Source organism: Entamoeba invadens (genome assembly GCF_000330505.1).
Source record: "Entamoeba invadens IP1 unplaced genomic scaffold scaff_1105074726705, whole genome shotgun sequence".
Classification (NCBI taxonomy): Eukaryota; Evosea; order Mastigamoebida; family Endamoebidae; genus Entamoeba; species Entamoeba invadens.
The window spans coordinates 287,644-307,554 of NW_004440440.1; the positions used below are offsets into that span (position 1 = coordinate 287,644).

The 19,911-nt window shown below is 29.1% G+C and overlaps 7 protein-coding genes across 7 annotated transcripts; 3 read left to right on the forward strand and 4 right to left on the reverse strand.

The window, feature by feature from the left end:
- Positions 1-617: 617 nt before the first annotated feature.
- On the forward strand, positions 618-4,697 carry EIN_269550 (protein serine/threonine kinase, putative; the record flags this gene model as incomplete). The annotated part of the gene is made up of 1 exon (XM_004257842.1): positions 618-4,697. The coding sequence occupies one exon, from the start codon at positions 618-620 to the stop codon at positions 4,695-4,697; it is 4,080 nt and encodes a 1,359-aa protein (XP_004257890.1).
- A 238-nt stretch (positions 4,698-4,935) lies between these two features.
- Positions 4,936-6,762, reverse strand: EIN_269560 (hypothetical protein; the record flags this gene model as incomplete). Its single annotated transcript, XM_004257843.1, has 1 exon — positions 4,936-6,762. One exon carries the CDS (start codon positions 6,760-6,762, stop codon positions 4,936-4,938), a length of 1,827 nt encoding a protein of 608 aa, XP_004257891.1.
- A 682-nt stretch (positions 6,763-7,444) lies between these two features.
- Positions 7,445-9,337, reverse strand: EIN_269570 (hypothetical protein; the record flags this gene model as incomplete). The annotated part of the gene is made up of 1 exon (XM_004257844.1): positions 7,445-9,337. One exon carries the CDS (start codon positions 9,335-9,337, stop codon positions 7,445-7,447), a length of 1,893 nt encoding a protein of 630 aa, XP_004257892.1.
- Positions 9,338-11,525: 2,188 nt separating this feature from the next.
- EIN_269580 (hypothetical protein) lies at positions 11,526-12,892 on the reverse strand (the record flags this gene model as incomplete). The annotated part of the gene is made up of 4 exons (XM_004257845.1): positions 11,526-11,683; positions 12,173-12,657; positions 12,803-12,847; positions 12,885-12,892. The coding sequence occupies 4 exons, from the start codon at positions 12,890-12,892 to the stop codon at positions 11,526-11,528; spliced, it is 696 nt and encodes a 231-aa protein (XP_004257893.1).
- Positions 12,893-14,782: 1,890 nt separating this feature from the next.
- Positions 14,783-15,277, forward strand: EIN_269590 (hypothetical protein; the record flags this gene model as incomplete). Its single annotated transcript, XM_004257846.1, has 1 exon — positions 14,783-15,277. One exon carries the CDS (start codon positions 14,783-14,785, stop codon positions 15,275-15,277), a length of 495 nt encoding a protein of 164 aa, XP_004257894.1.
- A 610-nt stretch (positions 15,278-15,887) lies between these two features.
- Positions 15,888-17,258, forward strand: EIN_269600 (hypothetical protein; the record flags this gene model as incomplete). The annotated part of the gene is made up of 1 exon (XM_004257847.1): positions 15,888-17,258. The coding sequence occupies one exon, from the start codon at positions 15,888-15,890 to the stop codon at positions 17,256-17,258; it is 1,371 nt and encodes a 456-aa protein (XP_004257895.1).
- Positions 17,259-17,727: 469 nt separating this feature from the next.
- Positions 17,728-18,726, reverse strand: EIN_269610 (actin, putative; the record flags this gene model as incomplete). The annotated part of the gene is made up of 1 exon (XM_004257848.1): positions 17,728-18,726. One exon carries the CDS (start codon positions 18,724-18,726, stop codon positions 17,728-17,730), a length of 999 nt encoding a protein of 332 aa, XP_004257896.1.
- Positions 18,727-19,911: the final 1,185 nt, after the last annotated feature.

Here is a 19,911-nt window from a genome sequence, read left to right on the forward strand (position 1 = left end):
TGACTTTAATTTGACAAATGTGTTGCTATTTTTAACCTCAAAAACAAATCTTAGGTAATTGAGTCCTCATATTTATTATTTTTGACTAAGTTTTGGGTCATTTTTCGGGTTTTCGGCCAAGAAGGGGTTTTTGGTGTTTTTTAACAACCTTTTTCAAGAAGGCATTTTTTGATATTGTTATTATTCTAATAAAATTTTGGTTTTCGGCCAGTTAAGTGTTAAAATTAACAAATTGACGAACAAATACACAGAAACTTTAAAACAAAAACTTGGTAAAATTCCATAAAAATATAACACATGAAACAACATATTTAATATGTTTTGTAAAATACACAAAACATACCAGTTAAAATAATTCATTTACAAAGTTTCAAATTTTAAAAACTTTAATAGTCAAAATGTTTGTAAATAATTAAAGTTATTTAAATATGATATTCAAAAAATAAACTTTGAGTTGTCTATTTTTATGATGATAAAACACCCAAAATACAAAAAATTATACAACAATATTAATTTATTTTTATTATTTTAAGTCATTGTAATTGAAATAAAAATAATACTTGGCGAAATCATGTGTTATCATTGTTTTGAATAATGATTGATCTTTTTAATTGATTATGATATCATTTGCAATAATGTTATTTTTTGTAGCCATTGCAAATTCATATGAATGTGATTGTTACCCAATTGGAATGAAACAAAGTGATGGATTTATATCATACAATAATTCTAAATGTGATGACAATGTTATGTTGTCTATTTCATCCATTTGTTTGGATAAAAACTTTTATTTTATATCATTGAATTCGATTGGTTCATTAATATTGTCGTCTTCAAACGTTTTTATTATCCGTTCAAATTCGTGGATTAATGTTTTACAACTTTTTGATATAAGCAAAAACACGAATGTTATCCTCCAAGGATATTTTCACTCAAACCTAAATTTGACTATCGAAGATAACGCAACAATTAATGTTTATGGTTCATTTTCAATTGGTGGAGAATTCTTGATTGAAAATCCGCAACTTGACAAGCCACCAATTGTGTTATGGCAATCTAATTGGCTCCACTTATATTCAAATGTTACAAACAAAGCATTTTTTATAACAAATCCCATTGGAAATTCAAAGTGTTTTGACGTGTTTTCAATGAACAGTCCTTATTGTTTAAACTCTGACAACAACGATAATCGTTTAAACACAACCGATTTTCCTTATAATTTTACTGATGGAACTGCATTTCTTTTATCAAATAGTAGACTGATGAGATTTTGTCCAAAAAATATACCACAAAACAAAACCGTAGTGTGTACTTTAAATCAAAGTGTTTATCAAACAAATTACAATGGAAATAAAAATTACGCGTTTGAATATCCACACTGCCCATGTGACGATAGCAACACAATATGTTATTTGTATATAAATCAAAACATTTCAATTGTAACTTTACAACACATTGAAATGCTTAATACCATTCTCGTCATTGACAAAGATGTAAAAATATATAATGCAAATAAAATCAAAGAAATTCAAATGAAAGATGATATCTGTGTAAATATAACATCGTTGTTTGAAGATGGAATAATCAAATTTTCATTTGGGATACTAATTGTAAAAGAAAGTAACACACAAATTACTTATTTTTTGAATTACAATTCAACAGTGCGCACATTAAGTCTTTATCCAAATTTGAATTTTGATATTGAAATATCAAGTATTACAACAGAGATAAAAATGGAAGTAGAAGGAATTATTAATAATATTTTTATTGGCGGGAATTGTTTTGTTTTATTTAAAGAAAAGATGACAGAAATACATAAATTAACATTGACGGAATCATTCAGTACAAATGATATCGTTTTGTTTTATTTTGAGAATAAGACAGTTGAAAATTTGATAAGTCCAAATTGTATTTTGATGAAAAGTTCATTGTCAAAAACAATTTGTTTAGAATGTAATTATAAAACAAGACTTGATGATGGCATATGTGTTGGTTTAACTTCAAATTGTAAAACGTTCAACATGAATAATTATTGTGTTGAATGCGAAATTGGTTTTTATTTAGATGCCGACAACAAATGCATACAAAATAATAACAATTGTCAGATTGGTGATGAAAATAAGTGTATTAAATGTGATAATTATCATGTTGTTCTATATGGAGTATGTATTTCAAATAATAAATGTGAATGGTCAAATGGGATAAACTGTTTGAAATGTTACGAAGGAGAGCTCAACACCAATTGTGATACATGTAGTGATGTCAACTGTATGACATGTAAAAACAGTGAATGTATTATATGTCATGATAATTATTATCTTGGAAATGACGGAATTTGCCATTCTACAATTGAAAATTCGATTTATTTTTACAACAACATAGTTTATTGTGTAGATGGATATTACATTAATAACTCAGAGTGTAACAATTGTTTAACAACTAATGCAAACTGGACGAAATGTGATATCGAGAAGCCAACGAAATGTTCAACGAATTATGGAATCACAGAGAGTGGAAATTGTGAATCAACAACGTGCAAAGAAAAAGAAAAGATGGAACAAAATGGGAGGTGTTCTGAAACACAAGATAATTGTGTGTTTACACTCAATAATAAATGCGTTGAATGCATTGATAATTACACAACAGATGACAGTGGAAATTGCATACTAAACAGTGGAAATAACTCACAAGTCAATTGTAAAGAAACAACAAAATATGGATGTGCCAGGTGTGATGACAAATACTATTTAATACATGGGAATTGTGTGAGTTGTGATAGCAATTGTGGCACCTGTTTATCAACTTCAACGTTTTGTCTTTCTTGTAAAGAAGGAACTTTTTTGAGTCAACACAAATGTATTACCAACAATAACTTGGATGGTGTTTGCATACAGTTTATACCCTCGGGTGGGTGTGTCAAATGCACTAATGGTTATTTTAGAAGTGGTCTGTCTTGTGAAAAATGTGATGTCAAATGTGGGACTTGCAACAACAGAGAAAGTTGTTTGACTTGTAACTCTTCAAATTATCGAACATCTAACAATGAATGCAAACCACAAAGCGACATTGTTGGATGTCAACTAGAAACAACACAAAATGGATGTTCAAAATGTTCTGGTAGGTATTTCACAGTCAACACAAATGAATGTGAAAAATGTAACGAGACTTGTTTAACGTGTTTACAAACAAAAGATGTGTGTACTTCGTGTGATACAAATGATGTTTTGGTTGACTCAAAATGTATTGATATTTCATTAATTGCAAATTGCAAAGAAGCTGGTCAATCGAAATGTACTAAATGTTCATTTTGGTACATTCCAAGTGCAAATGGCACTTACTGCAATTCTCATATTGTGTGGTGGATGATAATTGTTATTGTCATTATATGTATAATGACATTTATTGTATTGACAACAATTGTATTTGTTTGTATCAAAAAAATCATTAAAAAAATTGAATTAAAGAAAAGAGAGAAAACCACAACTCTGTTCAACATGAAAAAATCAAACATATCATTCACTTCATTGCAAGGCGGAGTTTGTATCAACAAAACGGTATTGTTATTTAACACCAATTGTGATGAGATACCAGTTGGCAAAGAGAGTCGTGAACTTCTATGTGTTGGTAATATAATATCCAAAACTATAAAAATCCAAATATCATCAAAATTAAACGAAGAGAATTATCAACTCAAAATTGAACCAAGTATTGTTATTCTAAAGAAAGGGGTTGCGTGTGAATTTTCACTCCATTTAATACCAAATTACTCATCAAACATCACAAGCGAAATTGCTTTGGTTTCTAAAAACTTGTCAAGTGGAGTTGACACATTTAACACAATAAAAATGATTGCAAAAACAGTAATGACCACAAAACTCGACTACCACGAAATTATAGAAGAAAAAAAACTTGGGGAAGGATCTTTTGGTGTCGTTTACAAAGGGACTTTTAGAGGTAATGTTGTTGCTATTAAAAAGATGAAACAATTTGACAACAATGAAAAGTCAATTGATGAATTTGATAAAGAAGTTGAGATGATGGACAAATTTAGGAGTGAATATATCGTCCACTTTTATGGTGCCGTATTCATACCAAACAAGGTGTGTATGGTCACTGAATTTGCACAATTTGGATCTTTACAAGACTTGATAAAAAACAAAAGAAATGACGAAGTTAAAATGAAAATTCGAGTTAAAATGATGTTAGATGGAGCAAGAGGAATATTGTATTTACACGAGAATGGGATATTACATCGAGACATCAAACCAGACAACATTTTAGTATTTTCTCTTGATCTGAACGAGAAAGTAAGTGCAAAATTGACCGACTTTGGAAGTGCAAGAAATATTAATATGTTGATGACAAACATGACATTCACAAAGGGTATTGGGTCTCCAACTTACATGGCACCCGAAGTGTTGAAACAAGAAAAGTATAAGAAAGAAGCGGACGTTTATTCTTTTGGGGTGACTTTATTCGAAGTGTGTGGGTGGTGTGAAATATATACAAAAAGCATGTTCAAGTACCCATGGAAAATAGCCGAGTTTGTGTGTTCGGGAAAAAGAGTTGAAAATTCAAACAATATACCAAACAATCTATTTAAAATTGTTCAAAATTGTTGGAAACAAAACCCAAAAGAACGTTGTAGCATTCAAACTGTTGTTGAAGATTTAGACAACGTCACAAACTTTACATAAATCAATTTATATAAGTTATATTGTTATATTTTTGTTGTAAATAAAATAAATTTGTGATTAACAGTTGTTATGTTTTTGAGTATTTTATCATAATAATTATTAAACCATTTCAAATGTTTATTAGAATGATTATTATAAAATTGTTACATCAACTATGTTTTGTTATTATATTAAATTGACAGTTAAATTGACTAATAACCAAAATTTCACCAAAAAGAGTTATTCAGAATAGCCCTTATCACGCCACTTGGGCGTCATCATCCTCTATGTCGTCAACCAAGGACAACGCAGAGAATGCTGCCTTAAGGTTCTTGGCAGGTAAAATTGGGTCTGCTTTCTTGTAATACCCAATGACAACAACGTTCTGTCCTCTGATGATATTGATACCCTCGTTATCTCTCACTGCAGTTACCATCCCATCTATGGAATCGGAATTGGTCACTGAGAACTTCTTACCATCAACCATCACACCATCGGAACACATTGAAGAGACCTTTTGCTCATTAAAAGTGTCTGCTATGGTCTTCGCTTCTTCAACTGAAATGTGAATGCCTTCTTGACTCAAAATCGCACCATCGGACTTCAAAATAATTCCACCATTCCCACACGATGGCAAAGTAAGCAACTTTGACATGTCAGCCCAACTCAATTTGCCATTCTCGATTTTCTGTAACTCTTTGTGGAATATTGACGGCATCACAACTTTGTTATCTTGTGGAAGATTTCCATCATTAATTAAGGTCTTCAATGCATAAGTTGCAATGTGATTTTGGCCAGCAGTGACCGGCTTTGAAGTATTGTTATAGTAACCAATGACTATAGTGTTCTTTCCTTTGACTATGTTAACTCCACTGTTGCCTTTCATTGCTGTAACTACACCTTCCTCTTTGTCGGAATTGGTCACTGCATACTTGTGATTCCCAATGGTCACTCCGTTCATCTGGAAATAGTCCACCTCACCTCCAATTACTTTCTGGCTGATAAGAGTTGCTTCTTCTTGATTGAGATTGAGGCCTTCTTGATCAACAATTGCTCCAGAATGAGTCAACACGGCTACTCCATGACCTTTTCCTTCCGACTTGATTGCTTCAAACCCGCCTTTGTAATCAAATTGCTTGACTTCTTTAACTTCTTCTTTCTCAAATTTCTCCACAACGTTATTTGAGACCACAGTTAACTTTTTCTCTTCCTCAATAGTGTATTTCTCAAGTTCTTTGGCAAGTTTGTATGTTGCGAGGTGATTATCAGCAGGTAACACTCTTGACGTTTTCATGGTGAAGTACCCAACAACAATGATATTGTTTCCTTTAACAACATTGATCCCTTCATTCTTCTTCATAGCAGTAAAAACGCCTTCGTCATCATCTGAATTGGTCACTGGGAATTTTTTGCCATTGACTTTGATTCCATTTTCTCTCAGAAGGGTATAATTGTTCTCTTTAAACACCTCTGCAAGTGCTTTCGCTTCTTCTTCAGTCATTTTTATTCCATCTTGTCCAAGTAATTGTCCGTCACTTCGTAAAATTGCCCCACCATGTCCCTTCGTTGGTCCAACAAGTAACTTCACCAAGTCGTCCCAACTGATTTCTCCCTTTCTCTTCAGTGCAGAAAACTCCTTTCTAAAAACAGATGGTACAGAAAACGGAATTTCTTTTGGAAGCTCTCCATTGTTGATAATGGTCTTCAGTGAGTAAGTCGCAATGTGGTTTTGACCAGCAGTGACCGGCTTTGAAGTATTGTTATAGTAACCAATGACTATAGTATTCTTTCCTTTGACTATATTAATTCCACTGTTGCCTTTCATTGCTGTAACTACACCTTCCTCTTTGTCGGAATTGGTCACTGCATATTTGTGATTCCCAATGGTCACTCCGTTCATCTGGAAATACTCGAAATCGTTGCTGAACATTTTGTCTGCGATCAGGACAGCTTCGTTGTCAGTCAAATTGATTCCACTTTGACTCATGATCTTCCCGTTGCGTCTGACAACTGCACCACCGTGGCCATTGGTAGTTTCGGTCAGCACAGACATTGCTTTTGTTAATGCTTGCATCGTTTTGTTCATCTCTCTGAAATTATTATTAAATAATGGCTTTAAATATTATGGTCTTGATTTTTGAATTGTTGCTTGTTATGTGAGATTCTATTTGGTATAGTTTCCTGAAATGTTATATAATTAATGACTTAAAAAAATGAGACTTTTTGAAGAACATAAAACTTCAACCATTGAAGTTTTTAAAAGTGAAAACTTCAATAAACAGAGTTATGTTACTCCACTAACATGTAATAAAAAAGGAAGTATAATTGCTTTTGGTATGTTTTTCGTATGGTTTGTAAAATTATAATATATGTTATATTGAATTTTTAATCTCAAAATTATTATAAAAATTTACATTATATTTAAATTCACAGTTAACTATATAAAAACTAATAAAAAATACCTTTTTAAATTAAAAATTGATTTACTTTTGATTTCATAAATTGATGATTTGTTTTCAATTGAGCAATATTTGAACATGTTTAAAATGCTGAGTGACGTACTTTTAAAGGATATTGTACTTATTCAGAAAACACATATTTTCTAACCAATTATTATTGTATATATTATTGATTTATTTTTAGTATTGTTGTTAAAAAATATATCAACAACATGAGTTTCAACGAAGTACAACTGTATCGAATACAAATCTTAATATTAAACACAATTATTTCACAACATAAAAACATCATAATTAATGGCTTACCATTTAGTCTTCTGAAAAGGAATAATCTTCATCATCAAACTCATAGTCGTTTTGTTCTTTTATTGCTTCGTTGAAAGTAATTTTCTTAGTTGCTCGTTCTATCATTTCTTTCATTTCTATTCTGTAAAGAATTTCTCTTTCTTCTCTTAAAATGGGTTCGATTGTGTTATTTTCAATTTTCTCCAAGATCTCTGGATATGAATAATCTTCAAACACTTTCTGTCCTGTTTCGTATTTAGAAATATAAATTTTTTTGGTGTTTATATTTGTGTTGTTAATTTGTTCAAACAACGCTGTTGCAAGATCAGTCAAGTTTTCTATAGTGGTTATATACATCTTTCGAGTGATATTGTTCTTTGCAATAACAAAACTCTCTGCATGCATGTATTTGAAACCCCATGAATTATTCTGAGGATGCGCTTGAGCATAAATCTGTTTGGCGTGATTCATCACAATAGCACCATAATTCTTTTCGACTCTTCGTGGGTAATTCGCATTTTCCATTGTAACTTTGTATAACAACCCATTCCCAAACACTCTAAAATTCCTATTGAAAAGGTTACACTCAAACGAGTCTGTAAAACTGATCTCAAATGCGTTCTTCTTTGCTTTGTCCAATGCTTTTTGACTCACCACTTTATTTCCAGTATAGTTTTCTTTCGTATTTACATCTTCAACTTTGGGGATGAACTCATCGTCAACTCGATCTCTCACTTTCCCATTTAATTTAGGCAAATACCTTCCAACTATGTCTTCGGGAATACAGACGTCTTTCACGAACTGTTTCTCAGCAGCAAATTGTTTGATTTTCTCTTCAGACTTTTTCACTCGGTCAAAATAAGAAGCTTTTATATCCAAATCCATGACATGTGAATTCTTGTGGTCCAACACAAGTACGAAGTGAAGTGTATTGTACTTCGTTAAACGTTTCAGTTCATCGTCATGCTCAACAAATTCATCATTCTGCTTTTGGAGCATTTCTATTTGTTTCATCTTCAATTTAATGATGTTATTAATCGACTCTATTGACTCTTCGTCGTACACAAACTCCTCATTGCCTTCTGTAGACATCGTGCTGATTTTGCTTTTGGGATCTTTCAATAGAGTTATTGTCTCTTCCAACGAAGTAATGATAGACTTAACTGTTTTGACATTTCCATCCACTTGATTGTACTTTTTAATTCTGATTTTCAAGTCTCTCTCAGGCTTCTCCGCTTCATATTTCTTTTGAATGTTTCTGAGGAACTCGTCGCCTTTCTTTTTGTAGTCATTCATGAACTTTGCAGCTCTTCGTGTCATGTTATTAAGTAAAGAGAGTCCATAATTGTAGAACAGTGCAATCAAAATTGGTTCTCTTGAGATGCCAATTTTGGCTGCGGCGTCGACTAATTCGTAAAACACTTTTTGCGTCTTTTTGGCGGCTGAAAGAACAGTTTTGGACTTTTCTGTCTTGAGACGTTCATCAAGGTCTTCAGCAATTTTGACGTGTCGTGACTTCCTTTGAATGATAGCAAGTGGTTCTGGGAATGCAGAGAAAAAAGTACCGAGGTTGTACTGAGGAAGATCAGACTCAATGACTTGAGCAAGTTTCTCTGCTGGAAGTTCTTTTGATTGTTCCAAGCCAATGACCTCGGCGTTAATAACATTAATACATTTATTAATACGTGCTCTGCGTTGTTTTAATTGTTTTACAAAGGCTGAGTCGCTCTTTTTTATTTCTCGTTGTTCGGCGAGTTTTTCTTCGTCAGTCACTTTTTTGACATACGCCTTCGACTTTTGGGTGTTGTGTTTGTTGTGAGTTGGCTGGGTGGGTTTGCTGAAGTCGCGTTTTTGATAAAGGGATTTGTCAGAGACACGGAATGGCTTGGTTCGGATAGGTTTTAATACTGTTTCCATTGAATGAATGTTTGAATTGTTTATTTTTCTGATTTATTATATTCACAACCTGGCATTTAAAGAGTTAGATATAAACAATGAAAGTTCGGTAGTTTTTTGAATGATTTTTTTTATAATTTAAATAAACTGATTTATTGGTTTTTGTTGTGAGGTTTTGGAACTAAAATTGTGTTATACTTATAATTATTAAACTATTAGTTATAAGTGTTTTTATTATAAAAATATTTATGAAAGAAGTATTAACGTTTAACAAACAAATAAATTTAAATATTTATTGTTCAAGTTACAGAAGGAATAATAATTACTTGACAAAGAATAAATTGATTGACAGAAACATAATTGTCCAAAATTCCTTGATAAAGATTTATGGTTAGTTGTTTTGGGTTTATTTTTTTCGGGAATTACCACTCCTTCATTTTTTATAATTAGAAATTGATAGACAAAAAGTAAGAACAGCGTTTGATTTTTCTGAAAACGAAAATGGAACTAAACTTTATTAAGAAACGTCTCTTCAAACAATTCAGTTCTGGATCTCCTCCAATTCACCAATTATGAGTGTGAAAAAACCGAGACTTTACTGAAGCGCGTCAATGGTACTGCAGTAGACTTGGTGATATTTGTGATATAATACGTAAAAATTTTGACAATTATAAGTAATTTTCTGAATAGAAATTGGTTGCTCCAAGTTTCCCGATAACTTAATTTGCTATATTGAATGGTTGATATGACTAACCAACACCAAAGTGCCAACGGAGAAAAAGCGCGTTCTTTCTTCTACTTTCCAAATCAGGTAAAGTAATTGTTGCCATTTCATCGGGTGGAGTATAGAGTTGTTTGGTTATTGTTGTTAAAAATGTTACAACGTTATTAAAAAAACTTTGGAAAATGCACGAAACTCTCCAACAAGACGACTTTAATGTGTATTTCAAAAAAAACATATCAGGTGCTCATAATGTTACAAAAATTACACCTCATCAAGTGGACACATTTGTCTCAACTTGCTCTCTTCTCGATGCCAATTTAAGGAATGATGAATATTTGGCAAAACACAAAGTAATATCTTCAACATTCTAAACATCTTTTTCTCTGTGAATTGTGATTTTTTTTATTGCTTTGGGTTTTGTTTCTAATATGGTTTTTTATGTTCATCTCCATCGCAGTGTGGTCTTTCACTCTACCTTTTTGGGGAGTTTTGAACAACTTCAAAAACTTCGGATATTCAATTATAATTTGAGAAGACACAATATCAACAAGCTTTATCAATATCGTGTCAAAAAAGAGAAAAACCAACAATTTTAATTGAATAATAATTTTTTATGTGCTTTTTATTTAAATAATTTTTGTGTGTTTTCAGGTCAAGCATTACTGTCGCAATCATTACTCACATTCCTTCTCATAGCAAACCCAAGTATGTGGTAAAAAACGATTTGTTTTATTTAAGAAATGTAAACAAACCCACCTATGTTGGTTCTAAAACCTCGATGAAAATTACACTGTAATTAAAAAATAGAAATTTGCCATCCTTTTTTCTTTGTCAAGTAGTTATTCAGCCTTCTGAATTCGTATAAGAAACGATTCTAATAATTATAAAAGGACAATAATTAATGATATATTTTAATTTAAAAAGAACTATTTCAATCAAGTTTTTTATTATTTTATTGTTTTCATTCTTTATTTCTAAATTATTTTTTAATTTTTGTTGTTGTGTGAATAACATTTTCAAAATGTTTTCACAACAAAAATTATTTAATTGAATACATTTGATGATTAGTGGTATTTTGCCAAATATAGAACCCCAAAAAGATGTTATAAAATCTCACCAATTTTATCTGTTATCTTATATATAAAAATATTTTTTTTCATTTTTTAATTAATATGTAGTAATAAATGGAAATTTATTAATTATTTTTAAAAAATACTTTTTAAATAATTCAAAATCAATTTTATTTTTTTGCCTTTGTTTTTAAAATAAAATTTGATTGATTTTTTATAATAAAATCTGTCTAAAACGTTGTCCGCTTGGCAATAATTTACACAAAACAAAATTAAAAACTTGTTAATAAAAAATTTTGAAACCCTAGCAAAAATTGTGAAACAATGTTTTTGAAACGTTTCTAATTGTTTTCCGAAATATTCCAGTTTAGATGGTCTAAAAATGCCCGGACAACGTTAGAAAACGTTGTCACATTTAATAATTTTGAATGTAAAGACGGTACCGTCCTTTCCCACCCTCACCCCGTTTACCAAAAAAATAATTGCCGCGAGTGTTTTTTGAAGGAAGTCCACCTTTCAGCCACTGTATTTGCGTTCCTATGTCACCCACTTTCTTTGTCCATACTATGTTGACTCGTTTGTGGTTCCTGTGCTTTTGGGTCACGGTGGATCCACGCTAATTTTACATGAAATTGTGTAATAATTGGACAAATAAAAACAATCGGGTTTGTCTTTTTGGGTATTGTTATCGATGTTCCGTTACACACTATTTACTGGTTATTGTTTGGCAAATGCAATGATTTACTTTAGTTTTAATATAATTGGAATTATAATATAATATGTTTATTAGTTAATGTTGGTCATTGTAGATCTAAATATAAAAAAATATAATTAACATTTTTTTACTTAAATGTTTTAATTTAAAAACAGTCAAATTTTATTATTTATATTTTAATACACACTTGTGTAATAAAACTAAAAATAATATTACAAATATATCATATTATACCTTTTTACACACATATTTTCACAGATTTTATTCGACATAAATTGCGTTTAAAATTTCCATGACTCTTTTTTTGGTTAAAAAAACTTTTTCTTTTGTTTTTAATTTTTCGAAACAGTCATTCCATATTTTTGTTCCTAAATTAATGATCATATCTCTTTCTATAATTCTTCCATCGGGCATTTGAATAAAAACGTTTCCTCGTATACCTTCTCTGTTTTCATTCTCGTAATATACCACAAAACCTTCGTTAAATAATATATCTTCCAATAAATGCAAAACTTCTCTCTTTTTTTCATTTACTACTTTACGATGTGCTGTTGTTGCATTAAAGCCATTTTTGATAAATAAATTCAGCTTTTCATTAAGCCTAATTTTCACATACTTTTTGACATCGAAAGTATACAATTCTTCACTAAAGTTTATAAAATTAACACATAAGAATTCGCGACTAAGTTTACTCTGTTTCTTTTGTTTTGTTAGTTCTATTTCTGCTTTGGTTGCTATAAATGCAAGTAAGGCACATTGGAGATTAGATATCATAGTACGCTCTCTAACGCATTGATTTTTTTTCTCTGATTCTCGATTTTGTCGACATATTCTTAATTTTTTTAGTTTATTTAAAATAAATTAAATAGGTGTTTTTCTTCATTTTTTGATAAAACAAATAAAGACTGACCCTGGTGTTTGATTTTTGATTAATTTTTAAAATAATTTGTAATGACCAATTAAAAAAGTTTAAAAACATAAAATGATTTGATGAAATATCGACAATTCTTAATTTATAATAACTACACAAAAATTGATATTTTTATATCAAGTATCAACTATTCCATATCAATAAAAATTACAATAAAAATAGAATTGAGTAGTTATGAAAAATTGATGAGGTTTTTTTAATATATTTTATTGACACATGAAATGTTTATAAATTTTAAAATAAAAATATAAAAAATGTTTTAACACTCAAGTTACAATTTTTAAATAAATTATTTTTAAAATCGAGATTACATTTTTGATTGTTTTGGCTTGATATTGTCATTGTAATATTTAAAAGGGTCTAATAATTGACTGAAATTATCATTTTGTTTTTGTATTACTATTAAAACAACAACAAAACGGAATTGTTTAACTAAACACTTAACTTGCTTCTTATTTTAATTTTTGGGTACACTCTTTTAAGTTGTGTTAAAATTTATAACTAAAAATGAACAAAGTCGGTTCAAATCGTTTTTCTAAGAGGTGTGTAATAAATTCAATATTTTAATAAATATAATCTTATTATTATAAATATTTCAATAATTACACCAATTGTTTTAAAAACAAATGGAAACATTCCAAAAATAATTAAATATGAATACGATATTTTAAAATGACTTTAAACTTTATTCAATTTATTATCTGAGACGGAAATTCTAAATTATTTTTATTTAAACACACATTTTTATTTTAAATTTTTATCAAATCTGAATATTGATACCATATTGAAAATATAATATCAATGTTTTCAACATTATACTTATAATTAATTTAAACAAGTAAAAGTCAATTTAAAGTTATCACAATCAATATTAATTGTATAAAAACGATTTTGGAATTCATTTCAATTATACTTGTTCAAAAATATTTACTTAATAGAATGATAATTGTTGATGTGTTTTATTATACATAAATGAAAACAATCACAATTTTTGTAATAATGTTCTATAAATTAAATTATATATATTTACATTGTCATTATATTATTATTTTAATTTGAATCTTATTGTTATAAAAATTATATTACAAATGATTGTATTATTGATAAAATAACAAAAATATTGTTATAATTATGTTATTTTTTGTATAAACTTTGTTGTCAACATGAAACTTCACATAAATGTAGTTAATAATAAGGCAAAAGCATAAATATTTATATTTCGATATATATTATATCAAAGTTAAAAACAATATTAAAATATAATTTGATTCTTATTCATTGTTATTTGATATATAATACACTCTTGATAATTTATACAGTGAATTAATTATTGTTAAAACAAACAATAATATTTTATTGATATTCAGGTATGTGTGTTAAATTTAAAATTATTTTGATTATATCGACAGTTTTAAATTTAAGATTGTTTAATAGTTTGTTTGATTTGTGTACAACACTTTACAACGCTCATGAAAACATCAAGAAATATAGTAAAAAACAATTATTAGTTTTATAATCTGCTTGTTTAAAAAAAGATTAAAATTTAAACATGTAAAATGTATATCATTTTACATGTAATTGTTAATTAAAATAAATACTAAATTTAAGATTTTAATATATAATTATCATAAAATGATAAAGAAAAATAAACTAAATTATGTTATAAAGTTGAAACAATTTACAATGTTTTTAAAGAATATATAAGAATAATAAATAGAATGAATATGAATAAATTGGGTCTTCTTTCGTGTTTGTTTTTAATATGTTTTGTGGCACTTCGTGGATGATTTTACTTTTATAAAATTATACATAAACCTTAATAATAAATTTAATTATAATATAGTATTTCGTAATAATACAAAAATCTAATATTTGTTAACAATTAAATTAATTGAAAAAATTGAATAAAAGTAGTTATATTTATAAAAAAATAATAATTTAGAATATTATAATATTTATATTTACTTTTAATAAAAAAATGTAAATTTGATTCAATTCATCACTAGACTTAACTAAAAAAGCTAAAATGACTTCTTTGCAGATGGTAATGCCTAATGGAACTTCTGCAGACGGGTTTGACTCCATATACATCACTCCAATATCATACTTTCAATACCTCCCAAATAATAAATTGTATGATATGTGTGGGTATGTCTTAGACATCAGTGGAGTCGAGAAGTCAAAAGATGCAACCGACAAAAGACACGTCTTAGTCGTTGATTGGACTTGCCACACTGTCTTAATAAAGTTTAAAGCAATTGACATGAAAATTGTTGAATCGCTCAAGAAAGGTAAAATTTATGTGTTTGAAGGAGTTCAGTTAAAACAGAAAAAACACAAGGAAATGGTGTGGATGAGTGGTGTGTCAAAACTTATTGATGAAGACTCCAAGAACTATAAAGAAGTTAAAATGACAAAAAGAGTTGTAGAAACCAATAGTAAATCAAATGAAGGTTTTGACCTGTCACAAGATAAGCTTGCTTACTTAGAAAAAGGTGGAATAAATTGGAATTTGTATTGAAGTAATTTACAATACTCATTTATACGTTTTTATAATTTGTATAATATTAAGTATATTACAAATATATTTGAACTACAAATGATGTTTATTTAATGGTGATTAGTTTTAACAATAAATATAAAAACGTTTAAATACATTGGTGCCATCTAAAATTTTATTATTAAAACAATTTAGTTCTGTCATTCACACACAATAGAATCATATTGTATATATTATTATTCACAAATGGAATTTGTACGAATAAATATTTTTAAAAGAAATTATTGTAAACGACAAAAGAATAATTTTATGTGTTATAAATTAATGTTAATAACATAGACAACAGCACAATGTATTAGTATAATTATAGTTATTCAAAAGATTTATTGAAACTGTCATTTTTGATAAAAATTGTTATTTTAAACTTAATTATTTTTTGTATGACTTTGAAACAAATGTTGTTATTATTGTGAAAAACATGATTTTTTTGTCGAAACCTATATCTAAATTTTTGGATCAAACAAAGAAAATATCGATTGTAACATTTTAGAAACACACAAAAATTGTTTTTTAATAAGAATTTGATAAAGAAAAATTTAAAGTAAAATATAAAAAACTTGATTTCTAAAAGATGAGTTCCCTTGATGGATATCACATTATGATCATTTCTCAACACTTCAAATCAATTCAAGATTTGAAAAACATCGAATTTGTAAATAAGAAATATAAAGAAAATATGGCAAAGTTCCATTTTAACCCTATTCCACTTAACAAAACAACAATAAAATATTTTCCAAATATAGAAACATTAAATCTTTGGAATGATAAGGCTGAGTGTTTTGGTAACAATTTAATAAACACTAACACGACTTCTGTACAATCAAAGACCAAATTTTATCGGATTAATGTGTGGTTTGAAGTTGATTACAGTACATTTAATAACCATCAAAATACAGAATTTTCATTTAAAAGTGTTGTATACACAAAACAAGACCGTCTCAAATTTGGAGATGTTATACCAAACAACATTATCAAATTACGTTCCGAGTGTTTTGATCACAGTTCAGTTTCTTCTTTAATTATTCCCAATACAGTTACTTTTCTTGAAAGCAATTGTTGTTCGGGTTGCTCCAAATTGAAATCAATTAAATTGTCAAACACATTAAAAGTGATGGATTATGACTGCTTTTCATTTAACGGTGTTTTAGAGTCAATTGAAATTCCCAGTAGTGTCACACAACTTGGAGCGTGTGCGTTCTCAAGATGTTCGGCTTTGACTTCACTGACCATTTCCAAGTCACTTAACATCTTAGAAGACTTCACTTTTCACAAATGTTTTAGTTTACAAAACATCGTGTTTCCTTCGTCACTTCATTCAATCGGTAAAGAGTGTTTTAGCTTCTGTATGTCGCTTCAGACAATTGAAATACCAAATGTCACAAATTGTATTGAACAAAAGTCTTTTGCTTATTGTGACAAACTTTCTTCGGTAAAAATAAGAGGAAAAGTGAAGGACCTCAAAGCCGAGTGTTTTTTATATTGCAGTGCATTGACGTCGTTTGCTCTGCCAAAGCACGTGACTCGCATTTATAACAACTGCTTTCAGGGGTGTACAAGTTTGTGTAAAATTACACTTTCAACTAAAATTAAAGTGCTGAGTTGGGGATGCTTTCAGAGGTGTTCAAGTTTGGAGCATTTTGATGTTCCAACAACAGTGACATGCATTGAATGTTTTTGTTTCTGGGAGTGCATTAATCTACAAAAAGTTGTTTTACCAAATGGGTTCGTAAAACTAGATGATTCATGTTTTTGTGGGTGCTCAAAGTTGGTTACAATTAAAATACCAAGTACAGTTAAATCTTTAGGAACAGAATGTTTCAAAGAATGTACTTCTCTTACTATTTTTGTTCCTAAAACAGTCACGTCTATTGGTAAAAAGTGTTTTCTAAAATGTAAAAAGGTTGTTAGTGAAAACGGAAATAACGAATGTTGCATTTCGTAATTAATTTAATAGATATTTTTAATAAATTGTTTTCGTTGTTATTATTAAAAAATATTAAATTGTTTATCGAATCGTAAAGACATGAATTTTATAAAAACATCGAATCCACAAAAATTATATCACTTAACATAAAAATTAATTATGTTAAGTTATAATAATATTTCAAATATTCACAACAATCTTTTTTGCCTTTCAAAAAACATAAAAAGTAAAATGAATTTTTGATTTAATATTTAGTTTATTGACTTACTAAAAGACCAATAATGTATGATTGAAAAAAGCGCAGAAAAAAAAAACGGTTTGATCTAAAAAATCACCCAAGGTACAAGTTATAGTTTTATACCAAAATGAAAGATTTCATATATATAATTTATATATTTTATAACCTTTATTAAATTATTATTTTTTTAATTGTTGTTTGATTAAAACAAACAAATGTAAAATATTGAAAAAAGGAGAGTAAACGTGTTTATGGGCAAATTCTGTTAATAATACTTGGTCCAGTTTCATCGTATTTTTCCTTTGATACACAAGCCGACTCGAAAGTTGACAAACTTGCAAAAATGGCACCTCCTATGCAAGCAGCGTGATCTCTATTTTCTGGTGCAGTTACATTGATTTTTGCAGATACTGGTGTAAATTTAGTGAATTCACTCTTGAATCTCCCGACAAAGCCAGGCATCATTGTGTTACCACCAGCTAACACAATATTTCCATATAACTGATTTCTGACATCTGGATAAACGTGCATCAAATAATCATAAGTTTGAAGGGCAATACCGTTTATTTCCTTTCCATAATTTTCTGGAATAAACAATTGTTCAGTACATTCAAATCTTTCTGCACCAAGTTTGATTTCTCTTCCATCTGGGAGTTTATAAATCTTCTCAAGTTCTTTTGCGTCTTTTTTCTTTTCTGCTTCAAAGTCCTGAGCAACATAACAACATGTAGCTTTTATCTCATCGAGGGTTTCTTTTTCTGTAAAATCTTCAAAAGTGAATCCTTTTTCATTTACAATTTTCTCAATAGAGTCGCGTACATCTTTTCCAGCAAGCTCTGAACATGACACGCCCATTTGAACCTTTGAACCTTCAAAAATTGGTACAAATTGACTAACTCCATGACCAGATTCAACACAAAATCCAGTGCTCTTACCAGTCGACAACAGTGATAATACTGGTTGTGAAACCAAACAAAAAAGTGGGAAATTAAATGTTTTTATTGCAATTTGGCAAATCCTTTGTCTTGATTCTGTCGTTGTATTAACTGATTCTGTTAACAAAATTGGCAAATTTTCAGAATCTACTTCGAAATATTTTTTAATGCAATTATGAACATAACGTTCAAAATCATCGTAGTTGTTAACAATACCACGTTCTACGGGACATTTTAAAAATAATTTCTCATGACGTTCATTTGTTTCATTTCCAATATAATAATTTTCATGTGATCCAATACCACACCCCATAAAAGGTATTCTATCAATTCCGAAACCGTTTTGAATATTCTATTGGGTACCTTTTCGTTTGCAAATCCAAGTCTTGTTTTATATGAACCAATATCAAAAACTTTAACGTGAATACTCTGTGTTTGTTCTGTCATTTGTATATAAAGTGTTTAATTGTATATTGAAATACTGTTCTGTTTATTATTACACTACGTGTAATTAATAAGTTTATTTATTAAAAATTGGTTTTATGTAATTTGTGTGATAAAAAGAATTAAAAACTTTCATTAAAATTTAATGTGTAGTTTTAGAAATTAAAAATGTAATTTAAACCAAAATTAATTACTACTATATAGTTTGTAAGCTTTAATCTGGCATATTGGAAAACCCCATTTTTGTCCCAAAAAGCAAAACACAATTTACAAAAAAAGTTTGGTAAAAAAGTTTTAATTGTCATTTCGAAAATAATCAATTATCACAATAGGAATCAATAATTGCAGATAACACATGATCGGTTATCTCAACATTGTGTGTAAATTTATCGTCGTTTTTTTAGTGGCATTTCAAGAGTACAACAAAAAGCAACTTTCAACGTGTGAACGTGATAATTGGTACAGTTTTGTTCTGAAACAACAGAAAATGCATTTTGTATCAATTCTATGAATACCACACTATCGATTTTATCAACAAGTGTATTTATGGTTTCTGCATTAATATGTACACGTTCTCTTTCACGTTGAGTTTCCAAGTTTTTCAGTTCAATTTCCAAGTTCCTTGGATCATAAACATCATTAATTGCTGGAGCACAGTGTTTGTTAATTGTCTGCTCAGTCAACTCTTGATACCTTTTCTCTGACAGGTTATTCTTTACTATTGTCAATCGCTCCGCAAACAACAATCTGTTAGAATATAACCTAGAAACGTATGCTTTCACTTGTTAAAACGATCTTTCGATGGCATTGCACTGTGGAAAATTTGGTATCGTTTTTAGAACGAAGATCTTCTTCCAAAACAGTTGATTTAGGCCTCTAACGTGAATTTTTGAGTTATCCATCATCACTACTATTGTTTCACGAGGACTAAAAGTATCTTCAAAGCAAGGAATCAGTTTATGTTCACACCAAACGAGAAATTCTGAATTGTGATAAGAACCAAATTTGGTTTCAACTCACATACAAACACCTGGTATCAAAGCAGCAAGTGAAC